Raw genomic sequence first — 25,002 nt, 5'->3', positions numbered from 1 at the left:
GTTCAAATCCTACCAGTCCTGGTGCTGCTGTTTATCTCACTAGGATTTTTTTTTTTATGACTTAGAGGATAAGTGATGGCATTCATGGTCCTTTAGTGGAGCCTCCAAGAATTTACAGGAGAAAAGGAAAAAACTTATTCCCAAACCAAAGACATAGTCCAAATACTTGCTCAACTAAAGGCTTCCAATAATCAGATTGTGTTGTTAAACTGGGTAGTGAATTAGCACCTGTCACCTGTCTACCAAATTCTATTGACAATATTTTGGTTAACCTGAGACTGCCAGAAGACCTCTGCTGCCATGTAGGATCAAATGTTAAATTACATAGTCACACAGCCAGGTGACCAATGATCTGATAGAATTTTGATCAAACGTATTCCGTCTTCAATCATTCTGTCTTTTTTAGAGTGTCTCGGATTACAACAACCAATGTATCTTTTTTCTTTTTTATGTTCAGAGTGATGTGAAAGAGAGATTTAGCTGCTGTTTCTAGCTGGTCGTGAGCCATATGGAGGTTCCCTCATTGTTCCGGTAGTGTCCTGGTACCCATTCAGTCAGCTATGATGTCATCAATAGATTTATATGGATCTGGTGCTAATCTCAGAAAACATGATACAGGAACACATGAATGTCACTGCATCCCATTAATCTTCTTCGGTTATAAGATCATGTTTCGTGTTTTTCATATTTTCAACAAATAATAATAATAATAATAATAATAACACAATAAACAAAAATGGAAGAAATTCTTGAATCTATTCTTGGTTTCTGAAGAAATTTTATTGATTTCTGACAAAACTGCGATCAATGCCGAGAATATTTTTGTTACTCCCACTGTGAATTAGGACTATGAGATTTGTAATTACTGCTTACTTTGGGAAAGTTTCACCATATGAAAACTGATTGTACAATTGCCAGGATGTAAATGTTGTTGGTGCCTTTCACCCACCCACCCCACCCCCCTTTTCCACTATCATTACTACGCTTACCACCTAAAATGAAGATCCTCAAAAGAATTTTGGCAAAATTTGTTCGTTTCATTATGGATCTCAGCTTGGCATTTTCTGTAATCAAATGCAACTGCTATCACACAACCTCTTGTAACCAATCATCTTTTGTATTATCATTATTATTATTATTATTGTCAGAATTATTGTTGCTGTTGTTGTTATCTTTTTATTAAACCCAACCTTAATTTGCTGCTCAAATAGAAGGAACAACTATAGAAAAGAAGTTGGTTTTGTGTCTGTGTTCAGTGGAGTAATCATGTTTTACATGACACTGCTTCAATTAGGGCACTCCTTTTATGTAGCTTCTCTGGCTGATTCAGGAAACTAAGTATTCATACATCCAGCTAAATATTATCATTATTATTTGTGATTATTATTATTATTATTATTATTATTATTATTATTATTGCTGCTGCTGCTGTTCCTCCTATAGATTTTGTTATTTACAGTTGTGTTATTTTCTGTTCTGTGCTACTGAGTTCACCCACCATTCCACCACTGAAATGTTGTATACCACACAAACTCCATAACCACACCAGCAGCAACAGTAATAGTAGTAGTAGTAGTAGGTATTAATGGTGATGGTGGTGTTAAGATAGCCACCTACTCCAGCCTAATTCAAGTAGGAAATACATCTGGGACAAAAACTGATCAAGTGCCGAATACTTGGAAATAGATAACTCCAGTGTCCAGTTTCTCTCTCTCTCTCTCTCTCTCTCTATATATATATATATATATATATATATATATAATATCTCACACACACGAAACGGTTAATATAGGGCGTAACAAATATCAGAAAATCAAAAAAAAATGTGTGTAATAGGTGTAAAACAACTTCCTATGAACGAATATGAAAAAAAAATTCGCGCACGCGAAAGGGGGGTGGGGGAGAGGCCTCGGAAAATTCACATCGGAAGTTCCGAAAGCGTCTGAGGGGCTGACCCGGGCACCAAAACAAAAAAAAAATAGTGTAATATGTGTAAAACAACTTGCTCTAAACGAATATGAAAAATGCGCTCTCGAGAAAGAGGGGTGGGGGAGAGGCCTCGGAATATTTATATCGGGAATTTCCGAAAGCGTCTGAACGGGCACAAAAACAAAAACAGCGTAATAGGTGTAAAACAACTTGCTCTAAACGACTATCATGAAAAAAATGCGCGCTCGCGAAAGGGGGGTGGGGGAGAGGCTTCGGAAATTTCACATCTTCAGTCCACGGCCTTTAAACTAAGAAAAAATAGTGTAATTGGTGTAAAACTACTTGTTCTAAACGAGTATCAAGAACACACACTCACACATGAATCATAAACTCCGTATTTCGCAAAAAAAAATAAATAAAGAGAAGAAATTCTGGAAAAAGTGAAGAAATGTTGGATCTCATTCCTTGGTAAAGCTATTTTAAACATTAAATTTATGCTTTTCTTTGAAATAGTTCAGATATATGCAATTCTTCTCACTTATTAAGATGCATTTATCAGAAAAAAAGAGACAGAAAAAATTATTATTTTGTGTCAATCCTTCCCTAATTATCCTTATTAATTAGTTTTGGCGTGTATTTTTTTCCCAAATTTATTCTTTCACCTTTACAACACTGTTTAGTAAAGCAATTAATTATCTTTATAATTTGCATATTTGACTTATTAATCAAAATTCTCTAGATGTAATATATACTAAGTAATGCATCCTTCATTTATGTGTTCCGTTCTGTATTATGCATGCGTGACTGTTTGTATGTAAGTGTGTTTAACTGTGCACATGAATGTGAATATTAAAGAACATATTTATTTACTATGATTGTTATTTTCAGAACAAATAAATCTTTTGGCTGTTATGTTATTGATGTTATTATTATTGCTAGTTAAAGGGTGGTGACTTGGCTGAATATTTTGAGTCTTGTAGTATGTAGTTGTGTTAGTCAATATTCTGAGTTCAAATCCAACTCATTTCTTTATCATCATTATCGATGGACCACTCAAAGAGGTATGTATACATTATCATTTTCGTAACATAATTTCTGTAGTATTTCAAGATGTTCTGACACGTATTTTGATTCACATGGCGGAGATCCAACATTTCTTCACTTTTTCCAGAATTTCTTCTGTTATTTTTTTTTTTGCGAAATACGGAGTTTATGATTCATGTGTGTTCTTGATACTCGTTTAGAACAAGTAGTTTTACACCAATTACACTATTTTTTCTTAGTTTAAAGGCCGTGGACTGAAGATGTGAAATTTCCGAAGCCTCTCCCCCACCCCCCTTTCGCGAGCGCGCATTTTTTTCATGATAGTCGTTTAGAGCAAGTTGTTTTACACCTATTACGCTGTTTTTGTTTTTGTGCCCGGTTCAGACGCTTTCGGAAATTCCCGATATAAATATTCCGAGGCCTCTCCCCCACCCCTCTTCTCGAGAGCGCATTTTTTTTTCATATTCGTTTAGAGCAAGTTGTTTTACACATATTACACTATTTTTTTTTGTTTTGGTGCCCGGGTCAGCCCTTCAGACGCTTTCGGAACTTCCCGATGTGAATTTTCTGAGGCCTCTCCCCCACCCCCCTTTCGCGTGCGCGAATTTTTTTTTTTCATATTCGTTCATAGGAAGTTGTTTTACACCTATTACACACATTTTTTTTTTGATTTTCTGATATTTGTTACGCCCTATATTAACCCACAAACCTTCACTATGTATGATGACTATTTTTATTTTGTTATTTTATTGTAGTAGTTATCTTTTACTTATTCTACTTAAAGCAGGCCTATCCTATCCCAAACAAAGAGATAACCAATCTGATCAATAGAAACATCTAATCAATGCCTCTAGCTTTAACCATTTTATTTTTATTGTTCTTGTGTGTGTGTGTGTGTGTGTTGTCTTTTTAGTTTCTGTAGGTCATGTCATCTTAAGGTTTAGAATTGTAAATATGCCTTTCCCCCTTAAACACCTACCAGGTGGTGAATGTTGTGAGAATTACAAGACCATAGGCATTGCCTTGCTTTATTTCATTACAACCACCTTGAATTTTGAGTTCAAATCCCACTGCGTTAAGTTTTATCTTTCATCCATCCATGGTTGATAAAATAAGTCATGTAGATGCAGGTTTGAGCATGTGGTAAGAAGTTTGGTTCCTGGTTCTCACTGCTTAGCATCTTGAGCAAATGTCTTCTGTAGTCCCAAGCCAACCAGAGTTTAGTGAGTAGATTTGGTAGATGGAAACTGAAAGAAGCCCTTTGCATCTATGTGTGTGTGTTACCGTCTCTTAGCTTTCATATATCATAATTGTGAGTGTGTGTCATTGTCATGCAAACAGTATCCTTTGTTTTCAGTCTTCTGCAAGACTATGTCTGGCCATAAGGAAATATTTCCTTGCTTGGAAACAGATGAAGATTGGCAACAGGAAGGGCATCTAGCCATAGAGAATTTGTCTCAATAATCCACCACGCTCCCTTCGTACCAAATGATTGCTGATGACTTCCTTGACATAAGTTGTCAGTCATGGCAGCATCAGATTGAATGCTTCTTAGCATTTGTTCACTGTGTTCAGACTTTAAAACTAACTGCAGCCAACTCTGCTTCCATAAGAGTTCTTATCTGGAGAGACTGAACAGACATGTAGTACCCTGGTAAAAAAATGAATTGTGGAATTTACCTGGGGTAATACAAACATGGTTTACCATTAATTTCTTAGTTGACTTTTCTTTTTTTTTTTCTTTTTACTATAAGACACCATCTTGTCATCTAGCTAAAAACATATCCATCACAACTACCCAGATACACAGAACTTAAGGAGCTGGAACCAATTTTGGACAAAACATTTTGTCCACTGCTCTAATGATTCCATCATCCCAATCTTAGACTGGTGCTTTATTTTATTGAACCAGAAAGGATGAAAGGCAAAGCTTACTTTGACAGGATTTGAACTCAAAAAGAGCCAAAACAAATATTCCAAGGCAACATTCTAATATTTTTTCTTTTTAAACCACTCATCTTTCCAGAAGGTGTATGATTATATATATATATATATATATAAAACATGTGACTTAAACCCAGATTTAAAACACTCACTTTAGTTGCTGGGCCTTCTCAATCACAGTGTATCTCCAAAGGTCCTGGTTTCCTGTCATTGCCTTTGTGAAGCCCAATGTTCGAAGGACATGCTTCACCACCTCATTTCATATCTTCCTCAGTCTACCTCTTCCACATGTTCCTTCCACTGTTAGGGTGCGGCATATCTTCACACATCTCTCCTCATCCACACCTAACACATGACCATACCAGCACAGTTGCCTCTCTTGCACACCACATCTGCTGCTTGTTATGTCCAACTTTTCTCTCAGGGCACTTACACTCTGTCATGTATGCACTCTGACATTACACATCCAGCGGATCAAACTAACTTCATTTCTTTCAAGCCTACACATGTCCTCAGCATTCATGGCCCATGTTTCACTTCCATGTAGCATGGCAGTTTGCACACATGCATCATACAGTCTACCTTTCATCATGAGTGAGAGGCTCTTAGTTGCCAGCAGAGGTAGGAACTCCCTGAACTTTACCAAGGCTATTCTTACTCTAGTCGCTACACTCTCAGAGCAACCACCTCCACTACAGACTTGGTCACCTAGCTAGCAGAAGCTATTAACTACTTCTAGTTTTTCCCCTTGGCATGTGATGGAATCTGTACATTTTCGGTGTTTATTGCCCCTGTGCATCTGCCACACACAAAAGCTATCTTCCTGGTTAACCTTTCTTTGATATTGCTGCACCTTTTATGTGTCCATAGCTTATGCCAGGTACAAGTTATGGAGTTTCTACCCATGCCTTTCCTACAGATTTAGCAGGGCCATCTACCTGAAGGGTTTTATGATTTGTCAGCCTCTCTACTTACTAAGACTTTGGTTTTTGCTAGGTTAACCCTAAGGCCCTTCAATTCTAGACCTTGTTTCCACCCCTAAACTTCGTCTATACTTCTGGCAGTGACTCGGCTATTAGAGCAAGGTCATCAGCATAGAGGAGCTCTCAGAGGCATCCTGTCTTGAATTCCTTTGTTATTGCCTGGAGGACTCTGTTGAATAAGAGGGGACTAAGGACTGATCCTTGGTGAACCCCTACTTATATATATATTGTTTGTCAATATAAGATATATCAGTATAAGAAGCACGCTCTAAAGAATAGAGCAGTAAATATTGAAACATAAAGTTAAAGTCTGGTCGTAGAGTGACCAGTGGTTTTGTATCTACAAAAGCTACAGCCTTGTGGACAGCCATTGTGTCTGATTGACAACTATAGAGTCTGATTGGCTATCCACAAGGCTGTAGCTTTCATGGATACAAAGCCATTGGTCACTCTATGACCAGATTTTAACTTTGTTTTAATATATTATTCTTTTATCATTGGATTGCAGCCATGCCAGGGTTTAGTCAAACATATCAGACCCAGTATTTTTATTCTAGGTTTGATACTTACTCTATCATTTGCCAAACCACTAAGTTACAGGGACATAAACAAACCAACAACCTGTTCTCAAGTGGTAGGAAGGTACAAACACAAAACACACACACACATATGATGGGCTTCCACACAGTTTCCATTCACCAAATCCACCACAAGGCTTTGCTCAATCCAGGGCTAGAGTAGAAGACAACTGCCCAAGGTGCAGCACAGTAGGACTAAAACCAAAATCACATGATTGCAAAGCAAGTTTCTTAACGACACAGCCAATTATTGGACTATTTACAAAATGTTTAATTGATGATTAATTATTTCCAATTCCATACTTGTTTTGTATCAATTTAAAATGGTGGAAACTGCTTTTGCTCATTTAAATTAAAAACTTAAAAATAAAAGAAAGAAAAATGACCTGCATGATAAAGCAGCTAATTATCTACCAAATTACATTCTGTTGTAATGAAGATAAACAAAAAGGATACATTCAGTAATTGCAATCAACAAGCAATAGCATCATTAATTACAGGGTTTATAATAGGGCCCCATTCATCAACTAAATGCTAAGTAATGTCTCAAGGGAATTTGTTTCAAAAAGGCATGATTTTTCAGTTTCCTTGCATTGGTGAGATTTTTGTGTGTGTTAGTAGGCAGCTTGCTTCCAAACCACATAGTTCTGGGTTCAGTCCCACTGCTTGGCACCTTGGAAAAATGTTTTCTACTGTAACTTTGGGTCAACCAAAGCCTTGTGAGTGGATTTGGTAGATGGAAACTGGAAGAAGCCCATCGCATGTGTCTGTGTGTATGCCACCCCACCTCCCATCACCACTGAACAACCTATGTTCATGTATTTACATCCCCGTAACTTAGTGGTTCAGCAAAAGAGACTGATAGGTTTAAAAAAGGTACGTAAAAAGCACCCACTACACTCACGGAGTGGTTGGCGTTAGGAAGGGCATCCAGCCGTAGAAACACTGCCAGATTTGACTGGGCCTGATGAAGCCTTCTGGCTTCACAGACCCCAGTAGAACCGTCCAACCCATGCTAGCATGGAAAACGGACACTAAATGATGATGATGATGATGATGATATATATATATAAGAATTCTACCTTTACGATTTTTTTAGCTGGAAAATAATACCATTGTATTGCAATACTATTTATAATTTTTACATAAAGCTTTTTCACTGATCTCAGTTCTGTTTGTGGCTAGGCATATCAGCCAAATATACTGGCATTTATGTAGCGGATATTTTAAATTTTGTCTTCAATGAACCTAGCTGAAGAAAACTAACCAGATTTATGATAACGTATTCTGGAAAGTCCGAAACTCGAGTACTAGGTTATCCATTCTAGGGTGTCCATTTATCTAGCATTCTTCCTAGAAGTAAGACAAAATTTTTTATGCTCACCATCCGCACACATCTTCTTTGCCTCTATACATTTAGTGAAGCTTTACATAGCATCATACAGTTATCGACTGTTATTTCCAGCAAATATTGGTGCCTTGTTGTGTCACTATTTCCTATATATATATATATATATACTGTTGCATCTGGGGAGAGTCATTTTCTTTTTGCGCCCCAGACACAACATAATGTGCTTCAACACATGAACTCATATAAAGAATCTTGCAAGCCAAATACAAAAACGAAATATATATATATATTTGCTTCTAATATAGGATAAAATTTTTTTCAAAAATTTCACCAAGTGGCCAACATATTAAAATACCTTTAAAGGTGAAAATTAGGGTTAGCTTTGGAGATATGCTGTGATTGAGAAGACCCAGCAACTAAAGTGAGATTGCAGCCATGACTGATGCCAGTGTTGCATGTCCAGCCCATTTAAAAGTACCTTTGATGCGTCAGGCAATATGATATGCTTGAGAAGACCTGTTGAGTCAAGTAAAACCAAAAACATAGCAGTGGCCAGTGCCCCCTGACTGGCTCCCCTTCCAGTGACATGTAAAAGACATCACCCAAATGCCGTCAATGCCAGTACCCCCTGACTGACTCCCGTGCAGGTGGCATGTAAAAGACATAATCCAAACGTGATCAATGCCAGGTCTACCTGACTGGCTTCTGTGCCAGAGGCACATAAAAAGCACCATCCAAACGTAGGCAGTGCCCCTGACTGGCTCCCCTTCCAGTGACATGTAAAAGACATCATCCAAATGCCAGTACCCCCTGACTGACTCCCGTGCAGGTGGCATGTAAAAGACATCATCCAAACGTGATCAATGCCAGGTCGACCTGACTGGCTTCTGTGCCAGAGGCACATAAAAAGCACCATCCAAACGTAGCCAATGCCAGTGCCCTCTGACTGGCTCCCATGCCGGTGGCACGTAAAAAGCACCCACTACACTCTCGGTGTGGTTGGCATTAGGAAGGGCATCTAGCTGTAGAAACCTTGCCAGATCAGATTGGAGCTTGGTGCAGCCACTGGTTTTCCAGACCTCAGTCAAACCATCCAATCCATGCCAGCGTGGAAAGTAGACGTTAAACAATGATGATACATTATATATATATACTTTTTTTTATTGGTAACTAGAACTTATAAGATTGCTTACCTGGTTCCTATGACATATTATTGATCCGATCACATTTCCTCTGAATAGGGTGCTAGTCTCTTGTAGGATTCAAGCCTTGCATTTTTGAGGAGAGAGAACAAGTCAATCACACTGACCCCCAGTACTTCACTCGTACTTTATTATTTTATCAACCCCAAATGGATGAAAGGCAAAGTTGACCTCAGCGGGATTTAAACTCAGAATGTGTGTGTGTGTGTTGAAGGGAACGTCGTTGAAATTGTGAATGAATGGGTAGAGTTGGGAATTGTAACAGGGTGGTGGACTAGTGTTGCTTGGAATTGTGAATGGATTAGGGTGGTAATGAGGTAGGCATTGAGTATGGGTTACTGTAAGTTGTTTGTTAGAGTTGCTAGGGTGAGCTAAAGCTCATAAATGTATATAATTGATTTTTCATGATAGTTTTTAAAGAATCCATTCATAATAAATTTTTTTTAAGTAGCGTTGGTTTGCTACGTGGAAATAGTTTTTAGTTCCATTTATTATATTTCTCCATTCATACTATGAATGACGTTTACTTTCTATGGCGCGTATTCTTTTTTTACATTAGTTATTTCCATGGTAACGTAATTTTGTTTGGTTTTTTAACGGCTAAGAATCTAATTTCACTTCATAATTTGTAACTGAATTGTAAGTATGTATTTGATTTATCCTTATGTCATAATGTTATTTTGATATTCTGGTTAATTACGATGTATTTATTGTTGTTTTCATAAGAGTGTTTATGTATATGAGATTGGTTGTGAGTTTTTATTGTATAATTAATTTATTTATCTGTATGAGTGTGGGTGTAAATATTGTTGTATATATCGAGTTTTAGTGAGTATGTATATGCGTATATGTGAGGGAGCATATGTATCTGTTGTGTGTGTGTGTTTTGCGTGTGTGTGTGTTTGTGTGTGAATGTGTATTTGGGTTTGTTATTTAGGATTTGGGATGTATGTGTTAATTTGTCTGTATGGGGAGGGAGTGGTTTTTGGTGTATATTGAGGTTTATAAGTTAGTATAGGTTGTGTATAAGTCTGGGTCTGTGGTTTACGTGTGGGTTTTTTGTGTGTGAATGTTTAGGTTAGGGGGATTGCTATATAAGTTTGTTATAGGGTTTAGTAAAGGGAGATTTTATCGTTATATGCTTTTATGAGTTTTGGTTTATCATGGTTTTTTTAGGTAATTCGTGGTATTTTGTCTATTTTAGGTGTTGGTTATTTTTTTACATTGTTTCATTCATAATTTTTGAGTGGTGTTCGTTTTGCCACGTGAATAACCGGGTGGTGGACTAGCGTTGCTTGGAATGTGAATGGAATAGTGTAGTAGTGAGGTAGGCATAGAGAATGGGATTGGGTTACTGCAAGTTGTTTGTTAGAGATGCTAAGGTGAGTTAAAGCTCATAAATGTATATAATGTTTTTTGTGGGTGTGTAAGTATTGTTGTATATGTCGAGTTTTAGTGAGTATGTATAGGCGTATATGTGAGGGAGTATATGTATCTTTTGTGTGTGAGTGTTTTGCGTGTGAGTGTGTGTTTTGTGTGTGAATGTGTATATGGGTTTGTTATTTAGGTTTTGGGATGTATGTGTTAATTTGTCTGTGTGGGGAGGGAGTGGTTTTTGGTGTATATTGAGGTTTATAAGTTAGTATAGGTATGTGTATAAGTCGTGAGTCTGTGGTTTACGTGTGTGTATTTGTGTGTGAATGTTTAGGTTAGGGGGTTTACTTTATAGGTTTGTTATAGAGTTTAGCAAAGGGAGATTTTATCGTTATATGTTTTTAAGAGTTTTGTTTTATCATGGTTTTTTTAGGGAATTCGTGGTAATTAGTCTATATTTTCGATATGGATTATATATAGGTTATATATGGATTATATACTTATATTTTTTCATTTATACTTTAATTATTTAAAAGTATTATTTTATATTTTAAAATTTTGATTTTTTAGATTGGAAGTCCACCTGAAGATTGTCGATCAAGACAAGAAACGATTGTAGTGGCGGTTTTTTTTGACTATTTATTAAATTTTATGTATTGATTAAGTCTTTCCTTGTTGTTTTGCAAAATAGTGGTTTTGTCTCAAATAATATTTTATAATATTTTACTATAAAATTGGATTTAATCCTAAATCTGATTTTTTTTCCCTGTAAATTGGATATATTCCCTAATATTTATTATTATATATATATATATATATATATTATATATATATATATATGAGATAAAACCACTATTATGCAACTCAGTGATAGACATAAACCAAAACATAAATAACAAATAGAATATATTTTTATAAAATATATAACTAGATCTCAAAAAGTATAAAAATGAATGATCAATATATAAGTAATATATATATATATAGTATATATATATTGAATGATTGATTTAATCATCAGCCTGAGAAGACCAAAGTAACTAAATAGAGCATAATATATAAGTTATCTTTCACATTAGAACTATTCCCTTGATTTCACCAAACCATAATTAATATTGTGATTTAAACTAACCATTTTATTTTGTAAAGATTTGTTATTTCTTACCATATTTTTAGTTACCTGAACCTTATCATCATCATCATCGTTTAATGTCCGTTCTCCATGCTAGCATGGGTTGGATGGTTCGACCGGGGATCTGGGAAGCCAGAAGGCTGCACCAGGCTCCAGTCTGATCTGGCAGTGTTTCTACAGCTTATAGTTTGGTTAACTTCCCAATTGGTGTTGGTCTCTGTTGGTTAGACAAGTATTATTATTTAGTAAAATTGACAAAAAGAATTCAGTGAACTTTCTACGGTGAGTGGAAAATCCAACATTCAGATCATCATTCTTCAGGAAAAAGTTTACAGAGGATGTAAAACAATGCTGTATCTCAATTTCTCTCCTACGTCAAAAAAAAAAAAACCTGGCTGCAACTTCCCCCCTAAATTTTATCATTTGGTTTAACTCCTCCTCTAAACCTTATATTTGAAAATCTTTTATTCATTTTTTGTTTTTTGGGGGTTTTTTTCAGTTTCCTTCAGACTCTCATCTATCCCTTATATTTAAAATGAATTGATCATACAATTTATTTCAATATTAAATTGGAATTTCTAATAACATTTGAACGATAGGGAATTTCTTTCCCTTCCCCTAATCCTTTAAATTTCATCTTTCCCAAATATTTTTATTGTTGTCTGATAAATATATTCTTCGAAAACTGAATTTAGTTAATAACCTTCACTCACGTTGATTTGTGGCAGCAAATAAGAGAGTTGGTTTGTGCCCTTGTTTTCTACGTTGCTTCCCTGTCTCCCTAAACTGTTAATTTTAATTATGTACGAACAGATCCTTTAACTCCCATCTCAAATTGCCGATAATTGAGTGCAATATCCCAGCTACTCTGAAAGGATATAATTGCTTGATGTATTAGAAATAGAAAAATAACCAAAGTCTGATGGTGAGTGAGTGAGGGGTTGACATATAAAAGAGCTTATCAACCTTGTAGTTTGTTTTGGTTTTTTTTGCTTTTGTTGGGGTTTTTTTTCATATTCCCATGCTAATCACCTAATGCCATTTTTTTTTTTTATTAGCTTTTTTTCTTCTTTTGAAAATGTGACTATAAACTATAATTTATGACAAATATGTTCTGCAATGTTGAGAACGGCTTTTATTTCGTTTCAATGGCACTGTGGTATCATTTAGTCTTTTATGCTTTCTTTAAGTCTCCCGTCATCACCTACATGACTATACACCCACACTCCCCCTTTTTTTTTTAACTGGAAAATTCTCCATTAATGTTTGAGCAATGTTAATGAGTGAAAGTCAAACATTCTGTCGATCACTTTTGGGATTCTTGGGGGTTATTTTGTCTTTCATTGTGGCACCATAGATTTAACAGTTTCTTAATGCCTGTAGTTAGATGATATGGAACTGCCAAGTGCAATGAAGAAATGATGTGAAACATCAAAGTGAGAAAATATTAAATTCTTAACCCTTCGACTACCTTATTTGTTCAAAAGCAGATTTGCTCAAACAAAAGTGTTTGAATTTTCAAAATAACGGAAAGAAATTTTCAGAAGTTTGTTTAAATGAAAGTAGCTACTTTAGTTCTTGACATTCTCTACAATTTAGCAACAGTGGATTTGGTCCTAGAATATAACTGGTAGATTTTTTGAAATTTCTTCTGCAAAGATGAAATGAAACATCCAGCAGAATTTTTTTAATAGAGAATGTGGAATATTTTTGAGCATGGCTGTTCTTTAGCTTCAGATTGGTCATGATCAAGCACACCTACAATCTAAGATATCTTTTTTTTTTTTTAATTACACTTTTATTTTTCTTTGTTACTGTAAGGTTATGAATTCCCAGATCAACTTTGAATAACCAGACTTATAAAAACAAATCATTTAGGTGTATATAAGACTACATTAACCAATTATCAAAGATTGACTCGGCTACTATTTCTAGCAAGTTTTATTAATCATGTAAAAGCTGTTTCATTGGCCAAACATTTTGTTCAGTCCCAAGTAAGCCTTGATTGAGCAAATCTATAACTAAAAGCATTCCAGCCATAACCATCACATTTTTTTCCCTGTGTGCAGAGGAATCTAAGGACCACAGTATGCAATATGTTGTTTTTAAAACAGGTGTTACCTGAGGGGCGGGGCTGCTACTTTTGCAGATGGAATAATCACACAGAGGTTCATTTAATGATTCAATTCTGTATGGTAATATTGCCTGGCTTTCTACCATTTGAGTCTGCTGCCTCTCTAGCCCAACATTGATCACTACATCCAGTCCTTCTTCCCCAAAATGTCACTCTTCTGGATTCCCCTCCCACCTCATGTCATTCTTGCAAAGATTCAAGGGAAACATTAACAGCATTAATCTCACCAGTCTTGGAGGTTTACAAAGGCTACGGGTGCCATAGACACCTTTAAAAAATTAAGACTATAAAATGTCTTTTTCTGAAACAGTAGAATTTGATTTGAGGGAGATTTGGCTTCCATTTCCAGGAAGTCAATCTATGTTGTTAACTTGAGCTCAACAAGGTGTTGGCATCAAATTAACTGTCAATATTAGCTGCAATGTCCTTCCATCACCAAAATTGGCATTGGTTCTGAACTTTGTTGGTAATTTAGAAAAGATTTGTATACCTTCTACTTGATTAGGGATAATCTCAGGCTGCAAAGCTGTATGTAATCTGATAAAACTGGTGTTAAAATAATGGAGTATAAATGATTACTTGCTATCTTTACATGGTTTGCAATCTCCTTTTAATTCACAGAAGTATATTGGAATGGGAGCTTTGTAGTTAGATGACCTGCACACCACCAACCCATTCAAACATCCACTGAACATATAACCATCTCTCTCTTTCTCTCTCTGTTAGAGAAATTCTTAGACAAACTTCGCTGTTGTAGAAGTCAATGTCCTACCTAACTCTTCTCATTCTAACCACTGTACTACTAATCCCAGAGCTGTTTGTAAAACAGAAATATATTCAGTAGTTAGCCTCTGGCAGGTTTGAAATATAACTCTAGCACACGCACACACACACACTTTCTCTCTCTCGTCAATTTCATGAAGAAACATTTAAAATGCTCACATTTCCTCATCTTGGATGTGATATTGATATCTCCAATCATTTTGTGATACTCCACCTGAACTGGGCCAAAGTTTGAACCTAGAACCATGATTTTGTCAATTATGCCTTAGTTTTAATCTAAAGACAATAGTGTTGTGATTTTAATGTATTTGAGCATTTATCTCCCCTTTTCTTTTTTAATATATCGAGGCCATGCTGGAACAGTAGACCAGTAACTAAAGCATGAAGTTCAGTTGGTAAATTAAATTTGCATGTTCAGTCCTTTCTCTTGCTCAGAAATTCATTTAGACATTCTGTAGATTTAAATATGGCAACTGCACATCCAAAGCAACAAAACAGAAATTGCTATGACATGACCACAGTCAGTATTCGTGTAATCAGTACTATTTGTGATTTTATTATCATCTCTGTTGGTTTGTGTATGATCATTCAAGGACAGAATGAGGTATATCTTTTACTTGTTTCAGTCATTACACTGCGGCCCATGCTGGGGCACATTTTGTCTATATTTTACTATTAATCCAATCTTGAGCAATATTAGATTTGTAAAGGAAAAAGAAACTCCAACTGTGAACCATTCTTCTTTAAATCCTATCTCCCACAAAACAAAACACTGTTTAGATAGTGCAAATACATACAGGTGCAGGTGTGGCTGGGTGGCATGAAGTTTGTTTCCCAACCACATGGTTCTGGGTTCACTCCCACTGTATGGCACCTTGGGTGAGTGTCTTCTACTATAGTTTCAAGCTGACCAAAGCCTTGTGAGTGGTTTTGGTAGATGGACTGAAAGAAGCCTGTTTGTGTGTGTGTGTGTGTGCATGCTGGTGTGTGTGTGTGTGTGTTTTATTGCCTCTTTGCTTTCCACATTACATGATAGTTGTAAAATGACTGTTACTGTAATGGAAGTGGTGTCCTTTGTTTCCAAAGTTCTGTGAAATTCCATCGGTCATGAGAAAATATTACTTTACTTGGAAACAGGTGACAGGAGGAGCATCTGGTCCTTGAAAATCTGCTTCAATAAACTCCATCTAACCCATGCAAGCATCAAAAAATGAATGCTAAAAACCCATTGTGTGTGTGTGTGTGTGTATATATATAAGGTGTTCAAAAAGTCTCTCTGCAGTGAATTTTTTCTCTCCAAGATGTATTTCAAAACATGTGTAGGAGAGTCAACTTATGTATTGAAAATGAAGGACGACACTTTAAACCCCTCTTATAAAGTTTGTTAAAGTCTGGTAAAGTCTAATATATTCTTTTTGTAGTCTTATACCATCTTAGAAATATTCATTTTGCAATAAAACACTTACTGCGGAGAGACTTTTTGAACACCCTCTATATATATTTACTATCCCGTAGACATTTGAGATTAACCAACCAATCACATGCTTGGAAAAATTGGATGAAACCACAACTCAAATACCACACATCACAATATCATCCTTATTGTTATCTCTGTTATTTTCCAGATGTGCCCGAAATGAATCCCAACAACTCAGTGTAGTTAACAATTTACCTGACCTTTTGAAATCTGGTTCTACAGAATGTCTAGAAAAAGTGGTGCCTCGAATACAAGTAAGATTAAAACTTTTCTGAAATTATGTAATTGTGTATGTGAAGCATTTCAATAAATCGTTTACTGTTAAATTAGTGTGTCTCATAAAACTTGTTTGAAACAGCATGGGGGAAAATGACAGTACTGAATGTAGAAGGCAATTAGGTAACATAATAAAATCTAGTCTTTCTACAAAGAAATATACTTTTATTAATGTTTTCAAGACAAAGACAAATTTGTCAGATTTCATCTGATTGCTATCAATATAAAGAAGAAAACATGAAGTAGAGATTTCATTTGGTTAATTCCAATTAAAACCAGGTTTCTGGTTTGCAAATACTGCCATATCCTGCAGTGACCAATGAGTAACCAATGGGAATTTTTTTTTCTCCCCTTACCAAAGTCTAAAGCTATGCAAAGTTCGCAGTTGCTACTGTAATCTTTGTGAAGACCATTAACACTGTAGCATTTAAATTACTTGTTCAAATAAAATGCTTATTTATTCATATTGTTTTGAATTAATCTCATAGCTTTGAGATCTTGATGATGTCATTATTTTGAGAATGGCACTGTAGAGTAAGTGTAAGAGGCCAGATCTGGCCAGTTTAACCATAAAACTAATCGGATATCTGGGCCAGAAATATCTAATTTAAATGCTGATTGTAGAGTAGCACCAGTGAGGCCAGATTTGGTCAGTTTAGACTTAAAACAGGTTGAATATTTAGGCTGGAAATTGGCAGTTTAAATGTTAAAGGTAGGTGGTGGACTTTAAAAAAAAAATTTTAGTTTTCAAATTTTGAATTTAGTTTTGGTAATCAACTTAATAGGTAATCTCTGTTAGTCCAGCTATTCCTTTTAAAGAATTAAGGGTTTTTTGGGGTTTTCTTTTTTCAACTGACAGGTGTGTATCTAATATCCAGATAATTAATAATCAGCAGAATTACTGACCGAAAAGCTGTGTTGCTTGTTAATTACATACCCATCTGTTTCATCTAATTGTAAAACTACACGGAGGGGGATAGATTAGTTCAAGAGCTATGTCGATATTCAAGTATAGAGTTTTTGTTTTCATTGAACAAATTAGAAATCCAAGATTTAGTCAAGTGAGTTAGAGACTTCACGTATCTATTTCTCAAATAAGAATCACCAAGAGGCTACAAGAGATGGTAATTAATTGGCAGAATCAGACGAGAATATCTTTTGATGTTAAGTTTCAGCCTTTCATTTTCTGAGTAAGTTCAAGTTTCACTGGTTTGACTTTACCTGTAAGTTTTTGAAGTTGTTACAATAGGCACCAGTTTAGTACCAGGATTGATTTAAACAATTGCAATCTAGACTGTACATAGTGGCCTAGCCAAACAAGGTAGACCAACTGAGGAGGATTGTGGTCCCTGCATCCATAAGGATGTGCAATGCAAAAGACCCATTGGCATTATGTTGTGAGGCAAAGAAGAGAAAAAACATATTACATCTCCAACTGTTTCCTTTCTCTCCCTAATATCATCATTTTACACATGTTTTTCTCTACTGCTAACACTTGTCACCTACTCCTCCCTGACCCGTTCCTATCTCCTTTCTTTCACTTCCCCTCTCTGATATTCACTGCTTCCACTTCAGTTCCCACATCTTATCATCTGTCACACTCTAACCCACTCACCCACCTTTTCCTCTCCCTCCATCCTGTTCTCTCTCTCTCTCTCTCTCTCTCTCACATATTCACCATGCAACTTGACCTCACGTCTCTCTCTCACTTTCCAGGTGGGCAAGTCATCCATTCACCTTTTCCTGCCCCTTTGTCACACTTTCTTATCCCATAATACTACACCACACTCAATTGAGGAATCTGATTTTGTAGGTACTTTCTGACCTTTTAACATATCAGGTTAAAAGCACCCTTTGTACATTCTGTGAATTGGTTGGCATTGAGAAGGGTATCCAGCTGTAGAAACCCTGCCAAAGCAGACACTAGAGCTTGGCACAGCCCCCTGGTTTGTCAGTTCATGTTCAACTTTCCAACATGGAAAAAAGGGGATATTAAATGATGATGATGATGTCTTCTGTGGTAGCATGGGATGGATGGTTAGACAGGATTCGATAAGTCCAATGCATCATTCTCCATTGTCTCTTCCGGAATGGTTTCTATGGCTGGACATCTTTCTTAACACCAACCACTTTAGAGTGTATTAGGTGCTGCTTTTTCTCCTTTCTTTTTCACCAGCACTAGTTAGCTTGCAATGCTAAGATCTGCGTTGGGGTACAGTAGGGGTACAGTATACTAGGTGACAAGAAAAAGGAGAGTAATTGGAGGTAGAAAGAAATAAAAAAAAAATTAGCGATGAATTGGTGAATAGGGGTGAGTGGAGGCAGAACATGAAGGGTGAGTGGATAGATAAGAGAAAGGGGAAAATAATTTGTTTGGACAGAAGGGAGATCAATGTAAAATGATAGTGGAGAAGGAGAGTATTAAGAAAGAAAGATGGATGTCAAGTGGGTTAGTGAGAAAGACTACTGGTGTCAGAAAGTAATGATGATGAAATATGTTGTTCTGCTCTTGTTTAATTACAACAGCAAAATTTTGTATTAGTTTTAAATTCAGCCAATCATCAAAGTACCAAAATTAAGCTTTGTACTTGATGATAAATCAGCTTCAATGCACGTGTTTTACAGTTTTGTTGAAAGTTGGATAATTTGATTTAAACAACACCAACTTTTGCTTTATAAGCAATGTATGTTTATTTTAATTAATTGGTTTTCTTTTTCTTAATTAGGAGGTTTTGAACTATGCCCAAGCAGACATACAACGGGCTGCATCGACAGCATTTCTCCAAATATTACAGAAAGAACAAGTTGCAGTACAGAACTATGCACAAACGTTTTTACAAACCATTCTTACTAGCATCGATAACAAGAATCCAGGTAAATTAAAGAAAAAATACCTTCATTATGCACTTTATAAAGACATACCTTTGTAATTATTACACATGGCCACAGTCCAAAGAATGAAGCAACTAATTAAAAAACAAAAACCACATTTCTGTAACTTGGTACCACAGTGGAATCATCACTGTCGGCAGTGGGAGCATCATAAAATTTACTGTTGTATCTTCTTGCATTGCTATTACTAGGACATGAGTAATTACCCAACATTGGAATTTTTCCAAGACCTGCTGTTTTTAAGATAAGTTTTAAAAGTGTTAATAGAAACTCTCCAGTTGATTCTAAGTACCAAAGATCCAAACATGCCTCAAAGAGGCATGTTATAAGATAAAGACTTGGTTTGCATCATTTGTAAAGTTGTGTATGGCAGGGTGTCAGTGAAAGATGAGGAAGCAAAGAACTATGGTGAGATGATTCCATCTCAGTCGTCCTCATTATTTTTCATATTTTTGCATTTTAGAGCAATGGAGATCCAACAAATGTAGTCATTGGTAGCCATGTTTGTGTGAAGAAGAAGTTTGCTTCATAACTATGTGGTTCTAGGTTCAATTACACCACATGGTACTTTGTACCAGTTGTCTTCTACCATTGCCTTAGCTCAACCAAAACTTGGCAGTGATATTTGACAGACAGAAATGGTGAAAGTCCATAGAATGGGATCAGGCCACAAATGACCTTGTGAGTAGTGGACATCTGAGAGGTTACAGTTCAAGTCCTGTCCACAGCAGTCCTTTTATAATTATTACACATACCTCCTGACAATCTTATAAGTCTTGCCATATGTGGTACCAAAGATGTTGTAATGGATAGAATAGCAGACCTCCCACTGAGAGATCACAGATCAAATCCTACTACATCTTGCTGTATGTGAGTTCCTCAGATGGAATTGTTTACAGCAGAAGCTAGAATTCTTAAACCCCAAAATGGCTCAGTCCACCTAACCTTGACCCTTTAGCATTTAAACCAGCCATATCCAACCCAAATATTCTACCTGTTTTATGTCCAAACTGGCCAGATCTGACCTCCACACCTCCCCTACAATGTCATTCGAAAAATATACAATCACATCGTTGAAATCTTGAAATTACAAGATGGTGCAAGGATTAATTCAAAGCAAAAAGAATAGCCCAAAAGAGTTAAATAAGTTCTTATTAATCCTGAAAGAAAAATGCCAAACTTTAGAGGAAGGCAACAGTTAAACCGCTTCTGTAGTGATTCAGAAGAGTCTCTGGGTGTGGATACTCCATAAAAATATCCAGGAATCTGATATAACTACTTATGGGTGTCTCCTTCACATTGACTTATCAGATTTCATGTGTTTATGTAGCACAAGGCTAGACCTTATGTAGACTTATGATCAAAGTTGTTCCAGCCATGACTATCCCATCTTTTCTTAAGGTAAAATGGTCTCAGGGCTACATTATCTTTGTTGTACATTTCCTTCCATCCTTTAGATGGTGGAGCATGATTTGAGGGAGACTCAACTGGTCTTTCTAACAGGCATTGTGACCATGCAGAGTAATCACTTATGGCAGATACTGATGGGAAAACATTGATCCTACAGTAGAAATATCTTATTATATAGATTTCTCAATATACCTAATTATATATATAATACAATTGTTGTAAAGCTGTGAATGCTTTTATGGAAAGAGATTAGGTAGCTATGATTAGTTTCCAAGTCTATGTAAATAAATAACATTAAATTTCTCAGTGAATCTAATTATATCTAAGACAATATTATAATGTTGTACATTGGGAAGGTCATTTGCCAATACTATAATGTTCTTCTGGGAAGAAATTGAATTCCTGTATCAGATCAATTTCCAAATTTCTATAAATGTCCAGTTTACAAAACGGTGCTTTTCACTTTTAATTTTTGTAGCCATATTTTTTCTTGAAATACACTACTGATATTTTATTTTAAAAGTAATCAACACTATTTGGAAGAACTTAATGAATTGACTAAATTTTTCATTATTAAACTAGTATTTGAAATATGACTTACCCCTTTTATACCAACCTACTTGAGACCACTCTTTAGTTCAACACAAATTTCCCTTTAACATTACTCTTTCAAATGTAATGCTTGTTTATCCACGTTGCTTTGAATTAATCATGCTTTATCTCATAGCTTTTGGATTTTGAAGATGTAACTGTTTATTTTTCAAATGACATTGTAGGGTTGGTGTAAGAGGCTGGATGTGGATGGTTTAAATATAAAACAGGTAGAATATTTGGATCAGATATGGCCAGTTTAAATGCTAAAGGGTTAAAGTCATCTAAAAACCATCCAGCAAAATTTTATGTTAATTTGTTCCAAGCACCAGCTTAATCAAGACAGTTATTTTACTAAATTCTTTATTTTCAAAATTAATTGAAACAAACATTGTCTTTCAACAGAAGAGGTTAGTGAAATGGTATTACTTAAAATATTGATGGAAAGTTCTAATTTGAATTTTTTAAATGGACAATCATCCATTGAGAACCAGGGACAGTGGGTAATAAATATGGTTAATTCATTGATACATTGCTTCTCCTATATCTTCACACCATTTCCAATATAAATATTGGAATATTCACATTGTTTGAATTAAAGTTCTTTGGTGTGTAACTTGTGTAATAATTGAAATGTTATACAGTAGTTAATGTAGAGAGCCTGCATTTGTTCAGATTCCTGGTTTAGGGATAACTGAATCCCTTCCTTCCACCAGCCTCAGAGATCCTGAAAAAAATTATGCCTTCCCAGACAAAGCTGTAAAAATAAAAATTAAAAAATGTTAAAGAATGGGAATGAATTATAGTCTGTTGAGTACAAGAGATACAAAACCTTTGAATACAAGATGTCTTGTGAAAGCAGGCATTAAAAGAATAATAATGAGATTATTATATACGGCGCTCAGGTGTACAACAACAAAAAAAGAATTTGATCTTGCCAGGGGTTGAACCCAGACTCTTCTGATTTGTAGTCAGATGCATTATCCATTGTGCCAAAGCTCTGTGGTTCTCCATCTTTTTGACGTCATTGTACAGTAGAAATAAACAAAGTATTATTATTGTTCTTTGCTTGGAAATGTAAATACTACTGATAGACTTCGTAAGGTTAAGATTTTAGAAATTTTCTAAACTTTTGCTTAATTTGTATTGTTAATCCTACTTGTAAAACAAAATTATGAATAACCTGGACTTCAAGATGAGATTTTCTGAAATGATTTGTATCCTTGAACCAAGACATTTCATTCTGCATTGCTCCTGCTGGAATGTACAGTATGATAAGGGTTGCAGCTACCCTGTCCCCTTTAGTTGTCACATCAGGTGGAAGGCCAAATGAGCATCATCTGTGTTTGTTCTCATTTAGCAGCACCTAATAAACAACTAGCGAAAGTATAGTGTTTTCTGCTAATTCATAGTTGCTCACAAGTGACAGCTGTGCATGCTCTACACTTAGGTATTGTTTGTGGTGCATTAGTGTGGTCACAATAGTACACCATTTTAGAGTCACTGCATATATGTATGGACATATAACGGGAGGAGACGATGTATGCTTAAAACAAAATGAGCTGAAAGTACAGTACGCAGTAGAGGTAGACTAAAGATAACTTTGGACAAAATGCCCTAAAACTACAAGTTTTCTCCAGGAATGAATCATGCTTCAAAATGTTCATCTTCCCTTTGTCTCAGTCATTTCAATTCCAGATGTGTGCGTGCGTGTGTGTGCAGTACCTAACTATATCTGAATATGGAACCTTAGGTTCTGGACAGAGGCATTTACACTTCACATGTATAAATAGCTTGGTGGATAATAACATTATTTCTCTTAGTTTTCAAATAAAGTTTCTCAATTCAAATTTTGTCTGATGTTATGAACATATCTAAGAACGAGTCACTTCATGGCAACCGGAAATGAAAACATGTTATATATGTAAATTATATTGTGAAAAAATCTTTTGACTCTAAAAATGAGATTAATTATTCAAGCATCTGTAATCATATTAACATTAACAATTCATCTCTGTAATTTTGGAGCTGAAATGGTTTGGTTAAATCTTAGAAATATGGAATTTCACAGATGTGATGTTGCAAGACCGAAAAGCAGGAACCAGTGTTATATTTGTGGCAATGTGGTTAATAATTTTGCTTCTCAACCAAATGCATTTAGGTTCAGTTGCACTAAATGGCACTTTGGGCAAATATCTTTTACTCTCAGCTGAGCAATGCTTTATGAATGAATCTGGTGGACAGAAACCATATTGCACCATCATGTATGTGCATGTGAATAAGACTGTTGATACCCCATGTTGTAGTCATTACATGGTGACATTATGAGTGGGTGACATGTGGTATGTATAAAAATCCTTTACCTGAAAAACAGGTTGGGGTCAGTGATAAAAAGAACATTCAGTTGTAAAATTCTGCCTCAAGATTAATCCCTGTCCAAACCATGAAAAAATCTAAAATGGGTGTTGAATAACTGAATGGTATTGATTCCCTTTAAATTTTTAAAACTGGATATAGGAAAAGATAATGATTGTGGGAACGGATTTTTATTGTAAAATGAATTATTATTGGCTCAGACTCTGAAATTACAGACACACACACACACACACACACAACACTCTCACTATCAAAGTTGACAGCCTATTTTGAATAAATGCTATTCACAACTGTGAAGACCAGAGATGGAACTGGTGTTCATACAGGGCTTGGTTAAAGTTAGGTGTATCAGGATGGATAGTGTGTGAAATATGAGGAAGTGGGTGATAAATATGTCCTCTCAACTTAGCGTATTAAGTCCTATTCCAGATAAAGCTTGCACTATATAAAATATATTCTATTCTATTATTGTTATATTACATTACCATATATATATATATATATTTATATCTACATATATGTGTATGCTTTTATTGTTTTCAAGACATATCGAGTGCATGGCTTGGAACCTTACTTGATGTTATTGATCTATTACCTAAAACAGTTATCCAAAAGAAGTAAGTATATTAATTTTTTTTAATTAAAATTACCAAAGCATCCCAACACAAAACCTTTTACTTCATTTTTATTTTTCTTGCTTTGTCTTGTTTTTTAATATTGACTATTCCCCTGAAAATTAACGGCAGCAGCAGCAGCAGTAGTAGTAGTAGTAGTAGTAATGTATATCTAACATGAAGTATTATTCTCTTTAAATACATATAAGTTGCAAATATCAACTGCTTGATTCTGTAACATTCATAATATTGTGTGTGTGTGTGTGTGTATACATACACCACACACACACACACACCATACATAACAAACATACACCAATTTATTCAACATTTATCCTTTAAGGTTTAGTTAATCCTTTAATATTCATAACTGTGTTGCAAACTCATTTCTTTAGACACACAAGTTCCTTTCCCCTCTCTCTCTCTCCCTATATATATATATATATATATTATCATCATCTATCATCCATTATCCATGCTGGCATGGGTTGGATGGTTCGACCAGACTGACAAGTCGGGGTGCTGCACCACCCGTATACATGGTCTGATCAATAAGTATCCAGATTGTTGCCATAGTAACAAAGCACAGCACAGAGAGTCAAGCTGCTTGGCACAGATTGACCTCGAACTCTGCTGTGCATGCACACTAAGTTTTAATGTTCTAGATCACTTCTGTTGTTTAAGCAGTGCTTGGAAGGAAGGTGTGTAGTGTGATCATTTTATTGACCATGGCAGAGAAAGTTGAGCAGAGAATCTCCATCAAATTTTGCCAAAAGCTTGGTGATGCCTGCTCAGAAGCCTACACAAAGTTTTCAAAAACATCAATGAATATATGATAAAATATTAAATATTATTAGTTTAAAAATGGAGAGATTCAATGGATATAAATTAATTGTAATATATATATATTAA

The 25,002-nt window shown here is 35.5% G+C and overlaps 1 protein-coding gene across 1 annotated transcript in view; it reads left to right on the top strand.

The window, feature by feature from the left end:
- Window positions 1–25,002, top strand: part of LOC115222688 (serine/threonine-protein phosphatase 4 regulatory subunit 4-like) — a 108,356-nt gene that overhangs the window by 30,715 nt on the left and 52,639 nt on the right. The window contains exons 3-6 of the mRNA XM_036511516.1: window positions 16,080–16,185; window positions 18,934–19,081; window positions 23,172–23,364; window positions 24,075–24,093. Coding sequence (XP_036367409.1) covers window positions 16,080–16,185; window positions 18,934–19,081; window positions 23,172–23,364; window positions 24,075–24,093 — 466 coding nt within the window. The remainder of the gene's footprint in view (window positions 1–16,079; window positions 16,186–18,933; window positions 19,082–23,171; window positions 23,365–24,074; window positions 24,094–25,002) is intronic.

The sequence above is a fragment of the Octopus sinensis genome, linkage group LG20, assembly GCF_006345805.1.
Source record: "Octopus sinensis linkage group LG20, ASM634580v1, whole genome shotgun sequence".
In the NCBI taxonomy this organism is placed as follows: Eukaryota; Metazoa; Mollusca; class Cephalopoda; order Octopoda; family Octopodidae; genus Octopus; species Octopus sinensis.
This window is presented reverse-complemented; position numbering and strand designations above follow the sequence as displayed.